Source organism: Mustela putorius, unplaced genomic scaffold, assembly GCF_011764305.1.
Source record: "Mustela putorius furo isolate JIRA1106 unplaced genomic scaffold, ASM1176430v1.1 tig00537227_pilon_pilon_pilon, whole genome shotgun sequence".
NCBI lineage: Eukaryota > Metazoa > Chordata > Mammalia > Carnivora > Mustelidae > Mustela > Mustela putorius.
Window position 1 is genome coordinate 24,300,750 of NW_025422368.1, and position 22,999 is coordinate 24,323,748.

The 22,999-nt window shown below is 41.4% G+C and overlaps 2 protein-coding genes across 2 annotated transcripts in view; both read left to right on the forward strand.

Moving 5' to 3' along the window:
- The window catches only part of LOC123390067 (kelch-like protein 42), a gene marked incomplete at its 3' end in the record, with an annotated part of 28,847 nt that extends 22,651 nt beyond the window's left edge, over positions 1-6,196 (forward strand). Inside the window, 1 exon segment of the mRNA XM_045073457.1 lies at positions 6,174-6,196. Within this exon segment, the coding sequence (XP_044929392.1) occupies positions 6,174-6,196 (23 nt within the window).
- A 9-nt stretch (positions 6,197-6,205) lies between these two features.
- LOC123389960 (liprin-beta-1-like) overlaps positions 6,206-22,999 on the forward strand; it is a 57,424-nt gene continuing 40,630 nt past the window's right edge. Inside the window, 5 exon segments of the mRNA XM_045073055.1 lie at positions 6,206-6,273; positions 10,008-10,216; positions 18,788-18,874; positions 19,825-19,938; positions 20,865-20,996. Coding sequence (XP_044928990.1) covers positions 6,210-6,273; positions 10,008-10,216; positions 18,788-18,874; positions 19,825-19,938; positions 20,865-20,996 — 606 coding nt within the window. The 5' untranslated portion in view covers positions 6,206-6,209.

A 22,999-nucleotide genomic window follows, 5' to 3' on the forward strand; every position in this document is an offset into this window, starting at 1 on the left:
CTTGCCGTCAGAAGTACAACTTTTCTTCTACTCATTTTTCTTTTTCTTTACTACTATATCCTCATCACTTAATTATGCCTGATATATAATAGGTACTTAAATATTCAATCAGTGGGTGAATGAGCAAATGGGAGAGGGTTCTGTGGACTTCCAGGAGGCCATGGGATGGATTGGGCAGGGGTTGGCGCACTTTTTCTGCAAAGGGCCAGATGGGAGATACTTTAGGTTTTGTGAGTTACAACTACTCAGATCTGCTGCTGGACAAGAAAGCAGCACAGATGATACATAAACGAAAGAGCGTGACTCTAATGAGACTCTATTGGCAAAAAAACAGGCAGTGAGCCAGAGTTGGCTTATGGGCTGCCATTTCCCAGCTCTTGGGTTGGGAAATAATTCTTCATCTTGCTTTCCTGATTCTCTTTATACTTCCCCTAAGACATCTCCCACTGCAGCAATTAGTGCTGCACTGGGTCTTACAGAACTGATATAGAAGTAGTTTGCAAAGCACTGTATTACCCATTAATACTCAGCCTTCATTAACTGTACCAAATTTCCATAGGTCTTTTTAATATTTTCATAGTGCATAATGATGTTAAGAATATATTTTGTACTTTCAATGGTGTCATTTCAGGTCTCTGGTTTTGATGTTCTTTTTCCTCCAGCAGCCGAGGACACATATCTGTACTGCTGATAATGGCCAGAAGCATATATGCTATTAGTGAACAAGGGGGGGCATTCCACTTACTGAACAGCCAGTGCTGTGACTAACTCCTCATCGAAACAGAAACCAACAGAAATTATCCACTAGATAGTTTAGTTTTTAAGAATTACGCTAGAGTCTTATTTTTACCACAAAACTGTTGCCTGGCCCATAATTTTTACCACTCTTCCCAATCAATTTGGTATGCTGGTGGGATCCTTCCATTTTTAAGTACAGGACAATGTTGGCCATGTTGAATGAGTGACAGACTATGACATGTTAGCGTGAACCGCATAGACTTGATTGCTGTAATGAAAACACAGTGGATCGGAAATTATGTGTTCTGCTGCTGTGATGCATTGTAACTAGACGTTTAAGGTGAAATATAGGACTGCCATTGGTCGAAATTTTATGTAAGCAAAATGTTTCTTATTTCACTTCTTCTGACTTTAATCATATGTCATTGTCAGCGCTAACGGTTTTCCACTTGCTGTTTAACTATTTTCACCATGGGACATGTGTGCAGAGAGAACCTGAACCATACTCCCCAGGTGTTAGGGTTCTCCTGCCTCCTGTGTTGTCTCCTCTCTGTCTGTGACCCACTGCTGCAGCCTCCAGTCAAAGTACGGTGTTCACACTCCCAAGACAACTGCTCCCTGTGTCCTCCAGAGTGGTGTCCAGCCACCTCTGGTAAAGGACCAGGTTTTTTTGTCCTGCCTTGTTTCCAGTTCATCATGGATTGATGCTTTCTGTAAAATCCAATTTTAAAAAATCGGGCAGGCCAGCAACATGATCATTAATTGGATATCATGATAAGACCCAAGTTACTATCAAATTTTCTGAATAATTTCTATATTTCACTCATAGTAGACCAGTAATAGTGAACCAGTTCACAGACCATATTTTATTTATTTTTTTTTTTTAAAATTGTTTTTATTTTTAAAGTTTTTGTTTATTTGAGAGAGACAGAGGGAGAGAAAGAGTGGTAGGGAGGGTCAGAGAGAGAGAGAGAAAGCTATAGAGAGAGATGCGACTCCCCACTGAACAGGAAGCCCGACCTGGGACTTGGGGCTCTATCCCAGGACCCAGAGACCACCACCTGAGCTGAAGGCAGATGCTCAGCTGACTGAGCCACCTAGGTACCCCCACAGACCACATTTTAAGCCACACTACTTTAGAGCAATGTTTCTCAAATGGATTGACCTAGTGTGGGAACACTTTCTTGGGGTGCCTGGGTGGCTCAGTTGGTTAAACGTCTGCCTTTGGCTCAGGTCATGATCCCAGGGTCCTGGGATCGACTCCCAGGTCAGGCTCCTTGCTCAGCATGGAGGTTGCTTCTCCCTCTGCCCCTCCCTAGCTTGTGCGCTCCCTCTCTCTTTCTCTCTCTCTCCCTCTCCCCTTTTCTCAGATAAATAAAAAATCTGTTAAAAAATATACTTTCTCACATCAAGATGCAATACATATGGATACCTCCCCCCCCACCTCCCCACCATATTGAAACCTCAGGAATGTCAGCTACCTAAGGGCAGAGATATTTTTCTTCTTTTTCCTTGTCTTTTTCACTGTTCTGTCTCCCATACCTGGCATGTGGTAGGCCTTCAGTCACTATTTATTGCATGCAGATGTGTGTGTATATCTAACTGAATTAAAAGTTTCACAAAACAGTTCTTAACCTTCTGGTCCACGAGACTCTCTGCTATTTTTGTTTTGTTCAAATACACATTGCCTTGCAGTCTGCTAAATTTATTTCACTGCCTTCTGATCTTGGGGTCATGACCCCCAGCTGATCAAATACTCCTTTAGAGAGTTTGTATAGAAGATGACTTGTCCTTTCCCTTCCTTTCCCCTTCCTTTTAGAGCTTTGAGTAGCGGGGACCCACCCTGCCCTCTGTAGGCCACAGTCTGGATCTTAAAGATTCCAGAACTGCTGACCTCTTACCAGCTCAAGCTAGGTTGGTAGACCTGGCAGGAAACTGGGAGACATGGGAGTTCCCAGGTTTCTAAGAGCTAAAAAGAAGAGATGGGTGGGGGTTAGGGTTAGAGTACATGGAAAAATCAGAAGTTAAAACCTGCTCAAGACCCCCTAATATTCCTCTATTGGGAACTAAGTTTGCAAACTCCTATAAATAACATCATCACAATGGATTTGGTTCACCTGCATTTTGAAGAGTGTGAAAATTTATATTGTAAGATTGTAGGTGAGAGCAACAGTCTCTTTCATCCCAAGTTATCTTAAAAATCAGGGTGAAGAGACCAGTTTTTGACATATGCAGCTGAGAAGAAGGTCATACTATTCTATATGAATATGTTTATATATTCTATATATAAAGAATATATATAGGAATCTGGGAGCTAGAATCCTTCTGACAAAGATGTGCCTGTTTGAGGAGCCCCTGAAACACAGCTGTGCCGCAAGCATTCTTTCTACCCCATGAGATACGGAGAATGCGGACGTCACAAGTCCCCATTGTCACGGAGCTCACAGCTTAGTCAAGGAGACACATACTACAAAATTAGGGCTCTCCTGGACTCAGGCCCAGGGCACTCTAAGAGAGGGGCAAGAAGGCTGGGCGGCAAGGATGCCTGAGCTGAGTCTTGAAAGTAAGTGTCCTGGCTGGGGGATGAGGGTCACTGGGTGATGGGCATTAAGGAAGGCACTTGATGGAATGAGCTCTCGGTGTTATTTGCAACTGAATCGACACGTTCTACCTCTGAAACTAATAATATACTATATATACTGGTGTGTTATCGTATATGATAATATACTATATGTTAATTAAATTTAGATAAAATTATTGTTTTAAAAAAGGAAGTGTCCCAGGGCATCTGAGGGTGGTCCAGACAGAGAAGGAGCAGCTCTCATGACCACACAGAGGAAAGAGAGCAGGTGCATGCTCAGGGAAGGATCTGCTGTACGGCAAGACAGGCAGGGATGGGTCCCTTGAAGGTAGTAGTTAAGTTGGGTAGAAGCTCATGAGAAGGGTCAAGGTTGGTGGTGCCGGTCAGGGCTGACTGGCTGGCTGATAAATCCCTATTGAGAACAACATGGATTTGGGGCTCAGATCTTACTTCTTGAGTGACCTTGGACAAATTGGTAACTTTTTGCAGTCATAATAGCTAATAATAGTAGATAAGGAGAGATGGGAACCCTTCTATACTCTTGACCCCCTTTTCCTGCTCCATTTTTCCCCTTTAGCACCTACCTCATTTACAGTATTAAACACATTTTTTATTGACTGTTTTAACTATTACATGCAGGCTGTTACATGATAAGTAGAGAGATTGAGATAAACATCCATAAACATTTATTGCAATTTATTTATTTTAATTTTTCTTTTTTAGAAAGATTTTACTTGTTTATTTACTTGAGAGAGAGAATGAGAGAGGGCATGACCAGGGGGAGGGTCATTGAGAGAAGCAGACTCCTTGCAGAGCAGGGAGCCGGATGTGGGACTCGATCCTGGGACTCTAGGATCATGACCTGAGCTAAGGGCAGTTGCTTAACCAACTGAGCCACCCAGGCACCCCTACTTATTGCAATTTAATATTGTCACTTATTAAACAAGTGCTTGGAAATTTAAAAAAACAATGGTTCTTCACCACTCTGAAAACCATGGTCTAGGTTCTCATACCTCCGTGTCACCTCCGTGTCAGAGCATTTGAAAGGCTCGTTGAATGGAACAGAGAAGAAATACATAACTATCTGTTGTGTGTGAAAAGTGTTCATGCTGCACATAAGTACAGTTGCTAACAAAGATGAATATTTGTTTTTCTAATTCAGTGAGGTGGTGAGAGTTTTTCTAATATGAGCATTACTTTGTTTTATTAGCCATCGTTATAGCTGAGCCTGGCTTGAATTTCTTTGTGTTATTTTTATGTTTATCGTAGTATCTGGAGCTCTTGGAAGTGCTACTTTTAAAATGACAGGGAATGCAAGCCACTTAATTACATGAAATTCAGGGACTGCATGGTCTTCCGCTTAAACCTCTATGTTCTCAGTTGTCACTGAGTTTTGAGTTTTCATCCTGAACTGTGACTATTAAATTTGCTCCCCACCTCTCTGGACTGTGCAAGTAAATATTTGAGAACTAGCTAAGTTCAGAACCTTGCTTTTGTTAACTCCTAATTGCTGGGTGATTGTAAACACCTGCCTTGAGTACTTGTGTGCTATAGTAGTTTTCTACATAAAATGGTAGTGATACTTTACAACTTATGAAGTTGAGTCAAGTTCTGAGAAATCTGCAACGAAATCTCTAAAAATTATGAAATCAAAGCAATGCTTCATGATGATAGGGCATTTTATCAGAATGAATGCAGAGTAGAAAATTGATCCAAGAAGCTGTTTATCAGAACTGTAAATGTGTTCATAAAAATAAAGTGGTGAGATCTGGCTGCTTGGAAACAGTGGGCAAAGTTTTCTTTTTAAACAGCGTATCCCTTTATTCCCCAGACATTTGCTATACCACAGTATCTGCAAAGTAGCTAGGGCCCTATTTAGTCCTTTTAGGAGAATTCACATGGATGCTTAGTCTGGTATTTGAAGCACATTAATTAATATTGGAAATCACATAGTCTTGACTTTTTCTTGCTCATAATTAAACTTTTTGCAAGAATAATTCCAATATATTTTTTAACAGGTGAAAGAATGAGTAGATTATGTCATAATTTCAGCATATGCCTATTTTTCAGTTAAGATAAACAGAAATTTAATATGTATCATAGTGGAAGTCAGACAGATCTAGGTTAAAACCTGTCTTTACTATATGTTTATTTGCTGTGTTTCTGTACAAAAATCAACAAACATCATTGATATCACCTATCTAATGGAGACAAATGTATCCATTTTATTGGGCTGTTGTCATGATTAGGGCTTATGAATAATTTGTGTCTATGTATAAGGACCACTATAGACACTTGTACATGGTAGTGTGTTGTTGTATTACAAAATACCAGTGGTTTTTGTGTGTGTGTGTTCAGTGTGTTTGCTAGTAAACCCTTTTGACAAGTCCTGTGGTAAATCCATCTACAGAAAACAAAACAAAACAGAAACAAAGGCAAACTGAAAGAACAGAAATTGGGTGGGGCTGGTGCAGGAAGAAAGAAATCTCCTCTACTGAGAGCATTCTTCATGGCCCTCAGGAAGTTTCCACAGCCATCCCTGGTGCCCTTCCACCACCGAGGCCTCGAGTTCTGTAGAGGACATCATGGAAACCATTCTACTGGACTTTCAACACCTTGCGTGCAAGATCTGAAACTCATTTTATTAACTGGTGGAGTGTGTGGTCTTGCAGTTAGGTAGACAGTCGGCCACTGCGTGTTAAGTGACTGAGGTAATTCAGCTCTGCCAGTTCAGAAAATTTCTCTTCCCTAGCTGACGTCTAAGTGGGGTTGTAATTTGGCCTTGAGCTGTCACACCTGCTTGGAAGCATGTGGCATTTAAAAGGATATAATGATAACATCATTGTTTTTTCAGATCTAGGTTGGAATTTGCCCTTGACAAAAACACAAAATGATGAGTGACGGAAGTGATATGTTGGCTACGGCGTTGGAGCAGATGGATGGGCTTATAGCAGGTAATCTGCGTCCTCTGAAAGATGGAATCATGACATTTACTCTGCACTTTTGGCTTTTTCATTCCAACTCTTTTATTACCTTTTCCACTTTATTTTCATTTATTGGTTGCCTTTAGATTCCTCGGGGTTTCACGTTAGCCCCTCTTCTCCATTTTATACCAATATCATTCTCAAACTTTGTTTGAAAATGTCTAATTCCATTTCCATACTGTGGTTCTGACTCAAGGAGAAAGAAAGTACTTCTCGGGCAACGCTCTCAGGTTCCCTTCCTCCTCGGGAGCTTTGTACTATCTGTACTTTACTGTACTCCCAATAAACCTTGCTTTGCTGCCCCCCCCCCCCCCCCAAAAAAAAAGTAAGTAAGTACATCTCATGGGATTTCGGTGCAGGTAGTAGCTGTAGGTGACACTTTGAAAGATACTGCTCTACCTAGGATCCATGGATATTCTGATCTATTCCCTTGAATTCGACATTTATTTTGCCACCAGTAACTCTCACTACTATTTACTTTCTCAATTCTCTGCTAAGCTTTGGGTCTCTAACTGCCAATCAAATACCTCCTTTGAAATAGCCTATATGCATATCCATGTCATCACAGAAAGCTTTGAAGTCTTTTTCTTTTCTCAGAAGCCTTTCTAGTAGTCTTTATCTTATCTAGTTTCATAATCGTCCATCCACGCAGTTTTCTACCTAGAAATTTAAGTCACATTAGACCTTTGTCCCTCAGAGCCCCTGCTGAGTCAAGTTCTGTCACTTCTATCTCCCTTTAAAAATTCAGCTATTCCAGGCACCTGGGTGGCTCAGTGGGTTAAGCCTTTGCCTTCGGCTCAGGTCATGATCTCAGGGTCCTGGGATCGAGTCCCACATCAGGCTCTCTGCTCCGAGGGGAGCCTGCTTTCTCCTCTCTCTCTCTCTGCTTGCCTCTCTGCCTACTTGTGATCTCTGTCTGTCAAATAAGTAAAACTTTAAATTCAGCTATTCTTTTTTTTTTTTTTTTTAATTGAGAGAAGGAACACAAGCAGGGGAGTGGGAGAGGGAGAAACAGGCTTTCCGCTCAGCAGGGAGCCCGATGTGGGGCTTGATCCCAGGACTCTGGGTCCATGACCTGAGCCAAAGGCAAACGCTTAATGACTGAGCCACCCACGTGCCCCTTAGCCATTCCTTTTTTTCCCCTCTGAAGTGTGTCCTGTCTGTGCTCTGTCGTGCTTTGTCCTGGCAACCCTCTCCCTTGATGTTCTTGGCACTCTTGCTTTCCCGCTGTAGTTCCTCATTCTCTAGACCACCAGAATTTTCTTTCTGAAACACAGATCTGGTCGTATTCCTCCCTTATTATGAATCTTGAGTGATTCTCTGTTATGGAAGTAGAGCAAAAACAGTGTAGATCATGACCTGCTTGTTTTCTCATCATGACCAGAGGGACTGAACAGTAGGTAAACCCTTTGAGATGCTTGTGCTCTCCTAGGGGTAGTGGCTCCTTAAGGTCTCATGTCACATTCTGCGTTTTGTCACAGGAGAAGTACCTTTATGTATTTAGGAACCCATGGTCATGAAGAAAGGTTGAAGGGGCCAGTGGGTGGGGTTGTCATCCATCTGATGGTCTGATGGTCAGGGTCGAGATGTGGGTAGCATCTACTGCTCCTCCATTCTAGCTACCTAGCCCCTGTTGCTTATCTTTTCTGGTCATAAATTTGACCCTACTCTGTTTCAGTGGTTTGAAGAAACCACAGGTATTTTCATTGTCAGAGGTTCTTCCCTTGAATGCCATGGCAAGTCAAAGTTTGGCCTCCTTTGTTCTACTTGTATATCCCGAGACCAGATTTTAATTTGACCTCCTTTGTAGATTAGACCACATCTTGTGTACTGTGTTTAGTTCTTGGAATATCCGTTTCAAAGAGGTTATTGGTAAAACTTAAAGAGGAGGTGACCGTGAAGGCGAAGAAACAACTTCATCTGGTAAGGAAGGAACTGGTTAAGTGTAACTGGGAAAGTTATATTCTTGCTCAGGGCATGATAGATACTTTCACACAGTTGAAGGACTATTACGTGGAAAAGAGATTGGACTTACTGTGTCACAGTTTCGGAAAATATAACCAGAGCCAGATCCTAGGCTGTTATCAGAGGTTATAACCTCAAATTCTTAGTGGAACTCCGTAGGCAAGACAAGTGATGTTTCTGGACAGTACTTGAGGACTGACGCTTTACATACTCTACTAGATGAGTATATTTGTTCCTTAGCCCTGGCAGGGCTTCAGGACCAACATGAGAGTTATTCGGAAAATCAAGACTTCCTGGGTCTCAGCTCACACTGACGCAGTCAGGAGCTTTTTGGGTAGGACCTGACTTTATTTTCTCAAATTACTATCAGTAGCTCTCCACCTAAGGTAGAGGGAGATGTGATTGCAAATATTTGAGGAGTTTTTCTAAATATGCATTTCTCCCCTATCCCTCACCTTGTTTTGTGATGGAGACTTAAAAGAGTAGAAGGTTATTGTGGGTACATCTATTGTGAATAGTATTATCAGGTGATTGTAGTGCTTTAAACTACTGGCATAGGACACGATAGCCTGTTTTGTTTTTAAAATGCTCTACTGTTCCTCCCTTTCCCGGACATACTCTCCTCAATTTCTATTTTTCTGGATTTTCCTCTCAGCCTTATATGGTTCCTGAGGGGAAGATCATGGGAAGTATTTAACATTGGGCCTAGCATATCAGTGGTTACCATTATTACAGTTTGGCAGATTTGGGTCCTCATCATTTGGTCTAGTTCTTTGGAAGGTCAGTGGAATGGACTAACTGAAGGAAAATGCCTCTCCCTATGGTTGGAATTGATCAAGCTGTGTGGCAACTGGAGAGAGAATTTACACATTGGTTCACACTTTTCTTCCCTTTATAAGACCCTCAGATTAATGAGGTGGTAGTCAAAATATCATAATTTTTGACACTTAAAGTTAGTACTTCTAATTAATATGTATATTTGATAGACCAGAAAATAAAAATCAAAGAGATGAAGAGGTATATATGAGTGATTTCTGAGCAGGCAATGGGTTAGTTATGTACATTCAAGTCATAAAACGCTTTCCCTTATAAGTAATAGGGAAAGAAAGGCTGTAAAACTATTTTTTAAAGCTGATATTAGCAAGAGTTTTTGATGCTAGGCTGCAAACAAAATCATGGGAGAAAAATGTTAAACACACACACACACTCCTGTACATACACAAATGTATACATATATTCATTGAAATTCTCCAAAGCTTAAATTCTGGTAAATTAACCGGAAGCCAGTCCTGTTACCCTTGACATTATGCTATGCGGTTTCCACCAAATTGTGCAACTTCTTTTACAGGGAATTTCTCAAAATCTTATGGTACCTAAATTTATATTTTGGGAAGTACTTGGCTCTATCCACACTGATCTCTACCTTCTTAGCCCTTATTTCCATGAGGTCAGCACATCTTTCACCAAAGTCCATTCATTATGTTCTTACCGTAATACACAGTTGACGTCCCTGTTTAGGTATTTGGTGATTGATATTTACCATCAATTATATGGATTTTATTTTTGCACTGAATCACTATGACTTGGAGAGATTCGCACGACTCCTTTATTTTCTTTTCCTTTTTGCTTATTTTGATTATTCCTCACTGTGACTGGACTTGCTTGCCACCCTCAGCTTTAGGACATTATGTAATATAAACCCTGTTGTTCTCTCTGTGATTTTTTTTTTTTAAACTTAGGTTCTAAGGCCCTGGACTATTCCAATGGAATTTTTGATTGCCAGTCTCCCACCTCCCCGGGATTCATGGGAAGCCTGCGAGCTCTGCACCTTGTGGAAGACCTGCGTGGCTTGTTGGAGGTGATGGACACAGATGAGAAGGAAGGTTTGAGATGCCAGATCCCAGATTCAACAGCGGAAACACTCGTCAAATGGCTTCAGAGTCAAATGGTAGATAATGGCACATTACAGATCCTGCGCTCGGAATCTCTTGTGGCTTATTCCAAAATTTAGAACATAGAGTAGCTGATTAGAGCAACAACAACAAAAAAGTACAGGGCAGCAGGTTCACTGTGATTTTTATCCCTTAATGCATCCCAGTTCCCTTTAAGGATAATGTTAGTGTACATTTCATGGGCTCCAGCCCACCACCTGATTTTGCCTCTGAAGGTGGACTCGCTTTCTTGGATGACCTGCTGTGGCCTAGAACAAATAGTCCTGTAAAGGAAAGAACCTTGCACGTAATAGATGCTTTCTCAGTACTATTGGAAAATTTACTGTAAAAGGACCAAGAGCAATTCAGATAGGAAGCAGAGTGAATAGAACCTCCAAAGGCAGCGAGGCAGAGGTCTGCAGTATCTGATAGGAAGTGCCATCTAGTGATCTGTGGGGTCATGTCAGTTCTAGGGTGTGAGGGAAGCTATAGAATTGGGCTTCCAATCGCGTTCTTCTTCCCAGAACAGTGAAGCCCCTTTCTAGGCATCCGTCTCAAAAACAGATGGCGTGGAGGATCTGCCCTTTCCCTGAACACATTGGTATATACCATGGTTTTAATACATTTGGAACAAATAAAATCTAAAGAACGCCACTAAAAATATTGAGAGAAGAAGATAGAAAAAGTGTTCTTTCTGTAATACGAGTAATGCCACTGAACTATATGCTTAAGAATGGTAAAAGTGATGGGGCGCCTGGGTGGCTCAGTGGTTTGGGCTGCTGCCTTCGGCTCAGGTCATGATCTCAGGGTCCTGGGATCGAGCCCCGCATCGGGCTCTCTGCTCCGCAGGAAGCCTGCTTCCCTCTCTCTCTCTCTCTCTCTCTCTCTGCCTGCCTCTCTGCCTACTTGTGATCTCTGTCTGTCAAATAAATAAATAAAATCCTTTAAAAAAAAAATTTAAAAAAATAAAAAAAAAGAATGGTAAAAGTGACAAATTTTCTGGGTGTATCTTACCACCACCCAAAATGAGAACATTAATACTGTGATAAAACTGATGGTTGGATTGTATCTTGGCATTTCCCAGTGCAGGTGCTGGAGACAACAGACCTGAATTTCAATTTGGGGGCTGATTCTTAGAAGCTTGCATGATTTGGTGGAGATTTTTTAAGGTGTTTGTCTCGTTTCCTCGTTTGTGAAACAGGGACAACAGCTTCTGCCGCACGGGAGTGTGAGTCCCGGGAGCGAACTTATGAGTGCTTGTCGGTGCGCCTGGTAGACGAGTCGAAAATACAACACTGAAGAGATTGTAGAGGATGGAGGGGAAACTACGGGGTCCATCTGCAAAGAGGGAAAGAAAGTGTTGGCTCCAGTTCCGTGTCACTCCTACATGGTTCACTTTTTTACAAGACTACAGACATTTTTCAGACTATGGAGAAGCTTTTACAATATTTTAGAGACTTATTCTCAGTTACATAATTAAGATTTCATTTATGTTTAATGATAGCCACCTTGGGAGTCCATGTCCTTAAGACTGATACCGATCTTCTCATTAATGCCACTGGCCCTTTGCAGTTCTAATTACTTTGTCTGGGCCAGGAGACCCCCTGGTTTCCTGTCGGGTGTCGCGTCTTCCTTCCCTACTGATTTCTGCTGTATCATTCTTTCATATGATCAGAAGCTGGTTCAGAAGAAAGAAAATAGTCACATTAATAGTTTGTTACTTGTGAGGGGATATTAAATCACTAAGAATGAATTTGTTTGAATAAAGTAGCTATAGCTGTAACCTTCTAAACACTGACAAGTTTAAGACTCCGAAGTTCCTCTCCTGTGGTTAAAACAAAACAAAAACCCAAATCTGTTGAGTATGCCGTATTTGGTCAAGTACTGAGATAGAAGTATTTTCCTGTTAATAGAGATATTAATGGTGGAGAATTACATGCTTTATCAAGCTCTAAGTTCAAGAGGGCAAACAGAAAAAATATGTCAAATTATTTGAGCCAAGCAAGCAGTTTCTGTTTGCTTTAGGTCTAACTCTATGAGTTGCCTAGAACATTCATACTAAGCTTTTCCCAATGGAAGACGTTGAGGATCATGACCTTGATCAGGGCATAAAATCCCACAAGTGACCAGTTACTTAGCAGCTTTAGTATGAGGCATTCGCAAAATCAGCAGAAATGACAAAAGTGCAGTTTTTGACAAAGTGAGTGGAACTGCGATGATAGAACTTCAAATCGGCATCGTGGCCGATAAGAGAAATTGAAGTGTGCCTCACTGGCTTCTGACCTGATAAGTCACAATACATTTCCATCGTATTCCTACATTTAAAAAATAGGTCCTATTAATTGCAAGTGTATCTTCTAAAAAAGTTTTTAGAACAAGTTTCATAAAAATAAAAATACTCGTGACTTCAGACGTGGGGCACATTCTCTCCAGTCCCTGACTCTCCGCCACATGACCCATTCTAGGCCCGCCGTCCCCAGAATCCCCCACTGCTCTCTGCCCAGCTTCCCTTTTCATGTTGTCTCCAGGGAATGTTTGTTCCAGCTTTGGCAAACAAGGCCCATCTTAAGATTGGGTCACGGGGTCACAGATCATCTGAGTTCAGCAGTGTCTCACTGAGACATCCTAGCTCACGTGAAAGCTTCTCACCCCCAGAACACTTGTTTCTTGCTCCCGTTGGCTATTGAGTGAAGAAGAAGTGTTCTATTTCTGGAAAACACACACTGAGAAAAATTACAACCCAGAAATAAAAGCCATATTTCTGATTTTCACCACATCTGTTCTCTCTGACTTGGAAAGTACAGGAGGTACTCAGGCTTATCCTGAGCTTCGGGCTTTGAAGCACTTTCTGGCGACTTTGAATAAACAGGCATCTTTTTCTAGGAGAGGGTCATGAGTGGGCTTTTTGGGTGTGACGCTGTATATGTGCGATGGATTTCTCCCTTTGGATTTCTTTTTGAGCAGACCTGATGAGATTTTTGGAAGAAATAGACATCTTCCTGGAAACATTGTCCGTATTGCCCCGGGTTCGTATTTATTTTTTAGAGTCATAACAGAAATTTCAGAGGAGACAATAAATGGTGTGTTTCAAGATTGATGGAGGCAGACCTGCTAGTACATAGCGTCATCAGCCAATCAGTGGGGACACTCCAGTGGGGACGCTCCAGTAGCTCCCAGTGGCAGTGCTTTTGCCCTGAGATCATTATGCATAGCACAAGGTGAGAGCCTCACCGCCCTGATTCCATCACACTTGGAGAGAGGACAGGGGAGTGGAGTATTGTTGCCTGGTGGTTTGACTTCCAGTGCTCTTGCCATCACGTTCATTTATTCTTTGGACAACAGTGTATGAGATTCCTTCTTGTGCTGGTAGGCCCTGGTGAAATGTGACTGTGGTGTTCGTGGCCTTCCTGCCTTTCTCCGTTTCTCCTCCTACTCCAGTATCTGGTAGAGAGCAGGCAAACAAATGTCTGCACGCAGCGGTAGAGAGGTAATGCTGGTTAGGGTGCACGAGGCCCTGGTGTGAGAGGGTTCTTTGAGTGGCTGGAGATAAATTTAACCAAAGGAGATTTAGAGGGCTGCGCCTTCCTTTTTTTTCCTTGATACAGAATTTTGAAAAATGTCATCATGAAATAAAAAACTGGATGGCAGTTTTTAAAACTAATTTAAAAAATAAGTGTATTGAGGGGCGCCTGAGTGGCTCAGTGGGTTAAGCCTCTACCTTTGGCTCAGATCATGATCTTAGGGTCCTGGGATCGAGCCCCACATTGGGCTCTCTGCACAGTGGGGAGACTGCTTCCTCCTCTCTCTCTGCCTGCCTCTCTGCCTACTTGTGATCTCTCTCTCTGTGTCAAATAAATAAATAAAATCTTTAAAAAAAAATAAGTGTATTGACTTTGGTGGAGACTGTGTGTGTGTGTGTGTGTGTGTGTCTGTGTCTGTGTTATAGCAGCAGTCCAACTGTTTCTTAACATTTGTTGTCCTTATAAAATGGAACTGATTTTCTTTTCCATATTGTCATTTAGCTACTCAGCACTCTGATTTGGGAATGTTCTATTCAAACTGAGTTCTGTGTTACAACAGAAGTTAAGTGTAATTGTGGCAAATCACTGCTTGCTTGTTGGTTTGGGATTTAGACAGGACAGCAGAGCTCTGGAAAGAACAAAGCAAAACGAAGCTGGGGAGAGAGGGTAGTCAACTGGAGACCAGTGCAAACCAACAGAACTAAGAAAATTAAAGGAAAATATAGCACGATACTTTAAGTGAACATAGCAGGCAAAACATTCCTGCCTACCTTGAAGTAGTAACCGTTGATATTGTTGTGTGATGGGTACTTAAGGTCTCTACTTGCAGATACAAATGAAATTTTGTATAATAAAACAGTTTTTGAAAGGGAGGCATGGGAAGCAAGATGCTAACATTTATTACATCTTTATACTTGATCGTGGGTCTACTTGACCATTAAAAGGAAAATAATATAAATAGAAGAGCTTCTATCTAGATGACTGTGGGTGAGGTATATTGTGCCTTTAGCATTATATGGAGCATCTGCTCCATGAATTCAGACAACTCATATTCCCAGGGGTGGTTGCTGGCTAACTTTTGGATTCTATAATTCTGTAAGGAATAGAGCCATTTAGACATTTTACCCGTCGTGCCAGGAATATCCGGCAAACACCACAAGTTCCTTAATTAAAGTATCACTGTTGCATTCGAGCTGGATCCCTTGCCTTGCTTTTTCCCTCCCAAGTGTCCCATACCCTCCTCCACACGCACTGTTAGTTGGCTACAATAGTATTGAAATCCCCAAGCTGATGCTGATTTTGACTTAAACTTTCAGTTGTATCGAATGTGGTCAGGATGGAGTTGCATCATGAGTGAAAGTAGGAAGAGTTATTTTGAAGGCATCTCTGGGATTTTGAGTAAAGTAATTTGAGCTGGTGTTCAGTGCTTTGGATGTCAAATAGACTCAACAAGAGTTGATACTCAATGTATTTTTAACTCTCTGCCCATGATTTTATAAGAATCTTGGGAGAATCAAAAGAAATGTAAGGTAGTTTTGCCTTGAGGGATCATTAAGGAGAATAAGTGACCAACTCTTGTAAGGTCATGAGGAAGCCATCCATGGCAGAATATGGTGAAAAGCTAAGTGGTGAAGGACAAGACAAGACAGAGAAGGGAAACCAGTGTAGGGGCAGAAGAGAGTATGGCATAAGGTAAGAAGGAGGAGGTGAGAACTGGCTAAGAAAAATGGATTTGTAGAGGCCGAGAGGAATGATGAGTGAGTATAGTGGTGGACACACAGCCTTGGAGTAGATGTTGGAATGGCCAGTGGAAGAAAGTTCACTAGGAGGAAGAAACTGAGAATAGTATGGGTAGAGGTGGTAATTGTAAGTCTCAGGGAAGCAGGAAATTAAGGATCCAAAGGTTATGTGGAATAATGAGCTTTGAGCAGGAAGTAAGACTCAATTCCCCCAAGATGGCGGAAGAAAGGGAAGATGTCGGAGGCCATATATACTCTGCTTTGGAGAAGATAGTATGTAAGGGAGTTCATGCAAGATAGTCTCAAGTATAGTCCATTAAAAAGGCTCTGAAAACACCTCCTAAACATGGTAGCAAGAGGGAGTACAGGCTTCAGGTCAACCACGGAGTGAGAAGTGAGAGGGCCAACTTGCAACCAAGTGTTCGTTCATCCTGTATTCATCTGATGGTTATTGAACACCTATCATTCGTTATTCATTCCATAGTCATTTGGTTTGAACTCACTGTGTGCCAGGTGCAAAGGCAAACCTACTCACAAAGAAGGCAGTTTGTTGGAAGAGGGGAACATATATGTAGCCACGTCTAACCTCATCTGTTCAGTGTGTTGCCTGCCACGATGAGGATTCCACGATCTGGAATCTCTAACTGGCCTATGAGTGAACAGGTAACTCAAGGAACACTTCACAGGCCAAGCCCGGGTTGAGCTGGACTTTACAGAGCGAGGAAAGATGAGGAAAGGGTGGGAAATACGGCCCGCGCCAAAGGAATAGAATTCGAGAGTGCATGCCACGTGGGGAGGTTTTGAGTGGTCAGGTTGGTGAAGCTTGGGAGTTGGAGGAAAAACAGAGGTGGTAAGGTATTTGCCTAATGGAACTTACCTCCTGCAAGGATTCTCAAGTCAAAGGTAACAGAATTGGCAGAAATAGAAATAAATGTGTGAAGAGACTAGACTTTCACCTGGTCAGTGCACTCCTTTAAAAGTATTTAACTACTCCATTGGTGATTCTTAACTTTGGCTTTGTTTTGCTGTGGTGACCTGTGGTCTTTTAAAAAAAGAACTCCTTGAGCATTATGAACTCTTATAAATATCACTAGTCTCGAGAAGTGTGAGTATGTATGCTCATAGTGAGTCAGTTTTTAGTATTTTGATTCTAAGATCGTTTTGTGATAGTGATTTTGGAACATCTGATTTCCATTTCAAATGCAGTAGCTTCGTGAAACCCTTCTAGAACTTGCTATAGCAGCATTTCTAATCTTTCCATCGGAAGAAATAACAACTTTTACTTTTTATCCTCAGTGAACAGAAACCTTTTTTTTTTCTACCTCATGAAGTGTATCTGTTTATAAAAGCACGTGGGGTTTTAAAAGCAGATGCCTGCTAACATTCATCATCAGAATGAGGAATTCAAAGCTGTAGAAGGCCAGTCTGAGTACTGCTTCAGATTGAGAACGTGTATCATACATCCTGGCTCTGTTCCAAAAAACTGTCCTTAAGAAATTATGTAAATTTCATTTTCATGGCAGTTCCTGGGGTTGGAAGTCTTTCAGGCCACAACTTGTAATGTATTTGGATACTTCGGTTTACAATATGACCAGAATTATGCAATGGTTATAGGGCAGGTATGTGGTCAAACTGATGTTAAAAAACTTTATCCACTCTAAATACATGTTGTTGCAGCCTTCCTCAATTAGCTTCTGATTCTTTTGTGGCCTCATGGGCAATGTATCCAGTGCATCTAAGTTTTTAGAAGCAACATGCTGCAATTTCCTTTTTTGTTAGCATGTGCATGTACGTGTGTGTGTGCGTGCGCTCAACACATGCCTTTTATTACTTCCAGAATTTATATGGGAAACTGCATTATTTGGAAAGGTAGTATAAGAATACCAGTTAATTCTGGAAAATAATAGATGTCACATCTGCTGTGTTCTTGGACGATAAGGTTGAGTTTGTGTTTCTCTGGTTTAAACATGAAGTTATTTGCTCTTTTTTTTTTTTTTTTAAAGATTTTATTTATTTCAGAGAGAGAAAAATGAGAGAGAGAGCATGCACAGGGAGGAGAGGCAGAAGCCGACTCCCTGCTGAGCAGGGAGCCTGATGTAGGACTCCATCCCAGGACCCTGGGATCATGACCTGAGCTGAAGGCAGATGCTTAACCAACTGAGCCTGCCAGGCGCCCCTGAAGTTATTTGCTTTCTTCATTGACCTCTGGATGGCCCTATCTAACTAATTTGAGCTCCAGTGGCTTTTATTTCTGTTGTAGTTGAATGAGGAATCAGGAAATTCTATTGGGATTACCCGTCATATGATTATGAGCTACTTACATGAGATAACAAGGGACATATCAGATATACTGCTGTATTTCAAAATGATGTTTTTATATTGTGTGCTCTCCGTGAGTCTTTTTTGTGTATCTCCTTAATGGCTTTTATATATGAGACAGCTGAGAAAAAGAAAAATGTGACTCGCTTTCCCAATCGGTGTTTCCTTCAGCATTTACACCATGCACAGACATGTCCGAATCTGATAAAAACGTGCGGGGCTGGAGGGAGGTGAAGAAAGTGAGCACGAATCTAAGCAGAGCCCCAGGCCAGTGCTGTGGTTGCAGGATGATACCTGTTTCCAGGCTCTGCAGGAGCTTGGCGTAACCTAATAGAGTTGAGCAAAGTCACAAAGAGTGAAGTCAGAATGGGAGCTAATAAAGTTCCTGGTAAGGTGTGGATGGGGACGGTTGGGGGAAGTAGTTGTGGACTGCTTCCTAAGCTTTCAGGGGAAGGAAGAAAGGCTTCAAAGACAAAGGGAAGGCTTGCCCTGAGATTTGGTCCTGAGTAACAGGGAGGAAGCTGATATGAGCTGCCCCCAAGGCCTCCTCTGTAAAGACAGGCATTTGCAGTTCTGGGTTTGCAACTTGGGAGGAGAGGGGAGGCACATAAGGGCAGCCCAGGACATTCCCAGTGCCCCCACCCAGAAATAGCACAGATCATTCAGGTGGCATAAGTAATTTCTGCCTGACCACACACTCGCGAAACTTCGTATGACCCAGCTATGCGTCCCTGCGAGCATGTTAGTAACCACTGTTCCTTTTAGGTCATGATTTTTCTGCTTGATGGGAACTTGTCTGGTTTGGTGATAACATGCCTACCATGCCCATTTTACCTATTTTGAGGCAAATGGACCAAGTTTTAGACTCGTGTTTTCTAGCAGTGGTGGCAGCAGCTGGCTGAATTCTACTCAGGTTCCTTGGATTAAGAATGTCTGCCATTTTATTTGCTCACAGTCGTTTCAGTTTTAAAGAGAGTCAAGCCTTACACATACTCCTTCATCTTTTCAGACAAATGGACACCTGCCCGGAAATGGAGAGGTGTATCAAGAAAGGCTAGCACGTTTAGAGAATGATAAAGAATCTCTCGTTCTTCAGGCAAGTGATTTTTAACAATGCTATTCTTCCTCCACAACATATTTACAAAGACCATTTTAAATTGGGATGGCATATTCAGATGCTTGGGAGCCAGATTGCTGATAGAAATAAGTGCTGATAGAAATAAGTACGTACACACAATAGGGAGTGGTGAGGACTGTGGTAGCACCAAGGAGTGCCTCCCCGGTCTAGAGTGAGCAGCCTCGGCTCCTCTGATGACAGCCACAGTGTCATCTAAGCTGACTTTCTGATCTGATCTGATCTGTCATCTTAGTTGATCTGGTGTTTTTAATTTACAGCATAAATTGCAATTTTATACCACAGATTTTCATAAACCTGAATGTTTTTGAATCTGAATCTATTTAATTTTCAATTTTAAAAATGATCCTGTGAGCTGAACAGAACAGAAGTGAGTAGTGGACTCTGGTTTAGTGGCTAAATTTGAGTTTTCTTCTTCTTAATGTTTTAAATGCACGACAAACATTTTTATTTTGGTATTTTGAGTTAAGTAAATTGCAGTGTATTTATGGGATTGGTGATCGTGGGGAAAGACCCACGTGTAGTCCTTGACAGCTTCTCTTTCAAACATAACTCCATTTCCTCTCTTAATCTCTAATACTACCTCCCACTCCCATTCCAACCTCCCCAAAATGATGATCTATGCACATACCCTCTCGCATAAAATGGTTGAATTGAAGTTAACCTATAACTACAAGGTATTGCATATCCCCAATCAGCCCTAACCTCCTTAAAAATTGGGAGTCTGCAGGTCAAGAAGCATCACTTAGATAGGATTGTAAAGGACTGCTGTCTTATTGATAGTTTTTTTTTCCCCCTTACAACAAATGGGTAGTGACATCATTCCAGTTTTTGTTTTATTTAGAGAAATAAAGTTTGTAGTGGGACCCAAATCCTTCCTAATCTATTGCAGTATTTTGCTCTATATACAGGTAAGTGTGTTAACAGACCAGGTGGATGCTCAGGGGGAGAAGATTCGAGATTTGGAATTTTGTCTTGAAGAGCACCGGGAGAAGCTGAATGCCACAGAGGAAATGCTGCAGCAGGTATGTTCAGAAGCCGTCACTGAGGTGGGGTTTTCTTGCTCGCCTGTTTGAAGTTCTGCACTTGGTTGTTGTGTCCCCTCGGACGCAGCATTGAAGTTCATGATTCACCGAGACTGGCATATTTTAAGCAAAAACTGAGGGTAACAGGGTCTCAAAACACATGCATAACATAGAAAGCGTTCATGTAATTAGAATCTGCAATAAAATACTGATAGGATTATAGGTAGTTTAAATGTTCTTCTTTAAATTTGCATATGGTTTCCTAACCCCCAGATATGAGCATATATTTTATGATTAAGAAAAAAGATATGTACCATATGTGACTTTTATGGGGAAAAGAAAACAAACCCAAACTTGTAACACACACACACACACACACACACACACACACACACACACACACAGTGCTCGTAGACGAGAGGACCTATAATATAGCGGGTAGGGTACGTACTGGAGGGAGACTGGTTCAGTTTGAGTCCTTGCTCTGCCACATCCTGGCTGTATGACCTTTGGCAGGTTTTCAGCCTCTCTGTTCCTCACCTTCCGCATTTGTTGAACAAAGATAATTCCTGAGTTATCTTTAGTAGGAGTTTCTGCTTTAGAAAGTTGTTTTGAGGATCGAACCACATCAGAACAGTGCCTAACGCAGAGCGACCCTGTCAGCATCAGTGTTCTCATCAGGCTTTGAAGCCGTTAAGATTTCTGCGTATCTAGAGCATGTCCGTCTCCCCAGGAAGTAAGCGCACACTTAGTTCTGCTCCATGAAGATTCACAGAAGCAGATAATATTTTCAAATTTTATCTGTTTAGTGATTAATCTTTACCACATTCCCGACTTGATAGTTACTGCTTTGCAGGGTAAGACACAATCATATGTGGTGATTTGTAATAAAACAAGTTTTGAGTGTATCTCTTAAATTCCAATAGGAGCTTCTGAGTAGGACATCCCTAGAAACTCAGAAGTTGGATCTGATGGCTGAAATATCTAACTTGAAGCTTAAACTGACCGCTGTGGAGAAGGATAGATTGGATTATGAAGACAGGTTCAGAGACACGGAGGTAAGTGATACCCTCCCCCTTAACATACATATGCGTGTGCGTCTGTATATGTCATACACATATTTCCAGAGCAAGTTGAAATTCCTTGTAGGCGTGAGGGGGAGGTAGTTAATTGCTACGTGCTCTCGTTCATCCGTGCTCCTTTTTAGGAATAATCTTTAATTACATTGGCTTTTTTTACATTGACTTTTTAATCACTAAATGCTCATGGCAATATTTATTGTGAGACTTTTTGTTGTTCATACCTTTTTTTAAATTGTGAGACTTTTGATATGAAATTTTAATGCTTTCATTAGTATTTAGAAAGAACTTTTCACTTTGTGACATTTGGAGCTTCTCTCTGTTCGTCTGCCTGTCTGTCCTCCTGTCCGTCCTCCTGTCCATCTGTAGTGGTTTTCTTCATTATGGAAATAATGGGTTTAAGTGTATCACTTTACTAATAGCCATTTTTAAATTTTACTGATTATTTTCTATATAATAAGTAGGTTTGAAAATATGTACAGAGAACATGCTCTTCTTATATAATCATAAAAATCAGATTTTTAGAGTTTATTTAGTTTGGCCTTCTACTTTTGGTCTCTTCCACACATAAATCATACCAATTAAATAAAGCTCACTATACTTTTGTGAAATTTGGGATAGATTCTACAACTTGAAGTACCCATTTTTGTGGCTAAACATGTTTTGTTCTTTGGACTGTTTTATTGTTAATCTGGGTCTTTTATTTGCTTATTATTTGTTGTTGGGAAAAGAGAGCCTATCCGTTTGAAATCTGTTTATTTGGAAAAAATTTGAAGATCTGCAGGACTCCCTTATCTCCCAGGGAATCTCTTCCTTTCTCTCTCTTTTGTTTCCTCGGTTGGAGTATGGAAAGTTGTCATACTGCATTAGAAACTGCGTCCCAAGAAGCAGAGAGGAGAACTCATTTAAGTATTCTTCCCCCTCTGTTTTCTTTTTACACACGTTTCTTTGAAGCCAACTCTGTACCATCATGATAACGGGGGTCCCCTTAGGTATGTTACTAGCTGTGGGCAAGTCCCGCATAGACTGGCTTTAGTGAGATTTACTCCATTGCTATTTTCCAAATTCAATTTTCAGCCAAAATGGAACTGTAATGGAAGGTCTTGGCGTATGTGTGTTACTTCCTCAACAGCAAAAGGAAATCCCCAATTTAGTTCACGTTCAACCTTCAAAAGTTCTTTGTCAGTCACCTATATGAGCATGTTCCTCACTTGATTGAGGCTAGGGCTCTTAGAACAGAGCTGAGAAAGTCATCCAGTTTCTCTAAAATTGTCCCTTTTGTGCTTTCTTGAAAAAATCCATTTGGATATTTTCCTCTATTTCCTCTCAGTCATTCCCTGACTCCACACTTGCTGCATAACATGACAGAGTTCAGTCAACAGATGGACTGCGTGCCATGGAGGTTACTCTGGTGCAGGGAAAGACGTCGCAGTGTTCTGGTCAAGAGTTGGCCCTTTCCCTTGTGTCCATAAAGCTGAGGGGGAGTCATCCTGCATGACTGGTTAATTTGGATCGGGGATGTTAACCAAGCATTGGGACTAAATAGAAGTGGATGTGTTAGGATTTTTTGGTAAGACTCCAGAGCAGTAGTCACATCTCTTGAGTTTGTCTGCGTTTTTTTAAAAAAGATTTTATTTAGTTGAGAGAAAAAGAGCATGTGAGCGGGGGGAGGGGCAGGGGGAGAAGGTGAGGGAGAATCTCAAGAGACTTTGTGCTGAGTGAGGAGCCTGTCGTGGGGCTCGATCCCAAAACCCTGAGCCGAAGATCAAGTCAGAGATGTAAGCGATTGAGCCACCCAGGTGCCGTGTCTGCATTTTTTTATTTTTTAATAAAACTTTTTTTTTTTCCTGGTGCTTCCTTCCTTTACTCATGCATTTTCAATCATAAACAAAGTGATCCTGTCATCAGACTTTCAGTAAACTCAATCCTTGATTTTTTTCTAAGATATTTAACACTATTGGTAAAATACCACATGCATATCT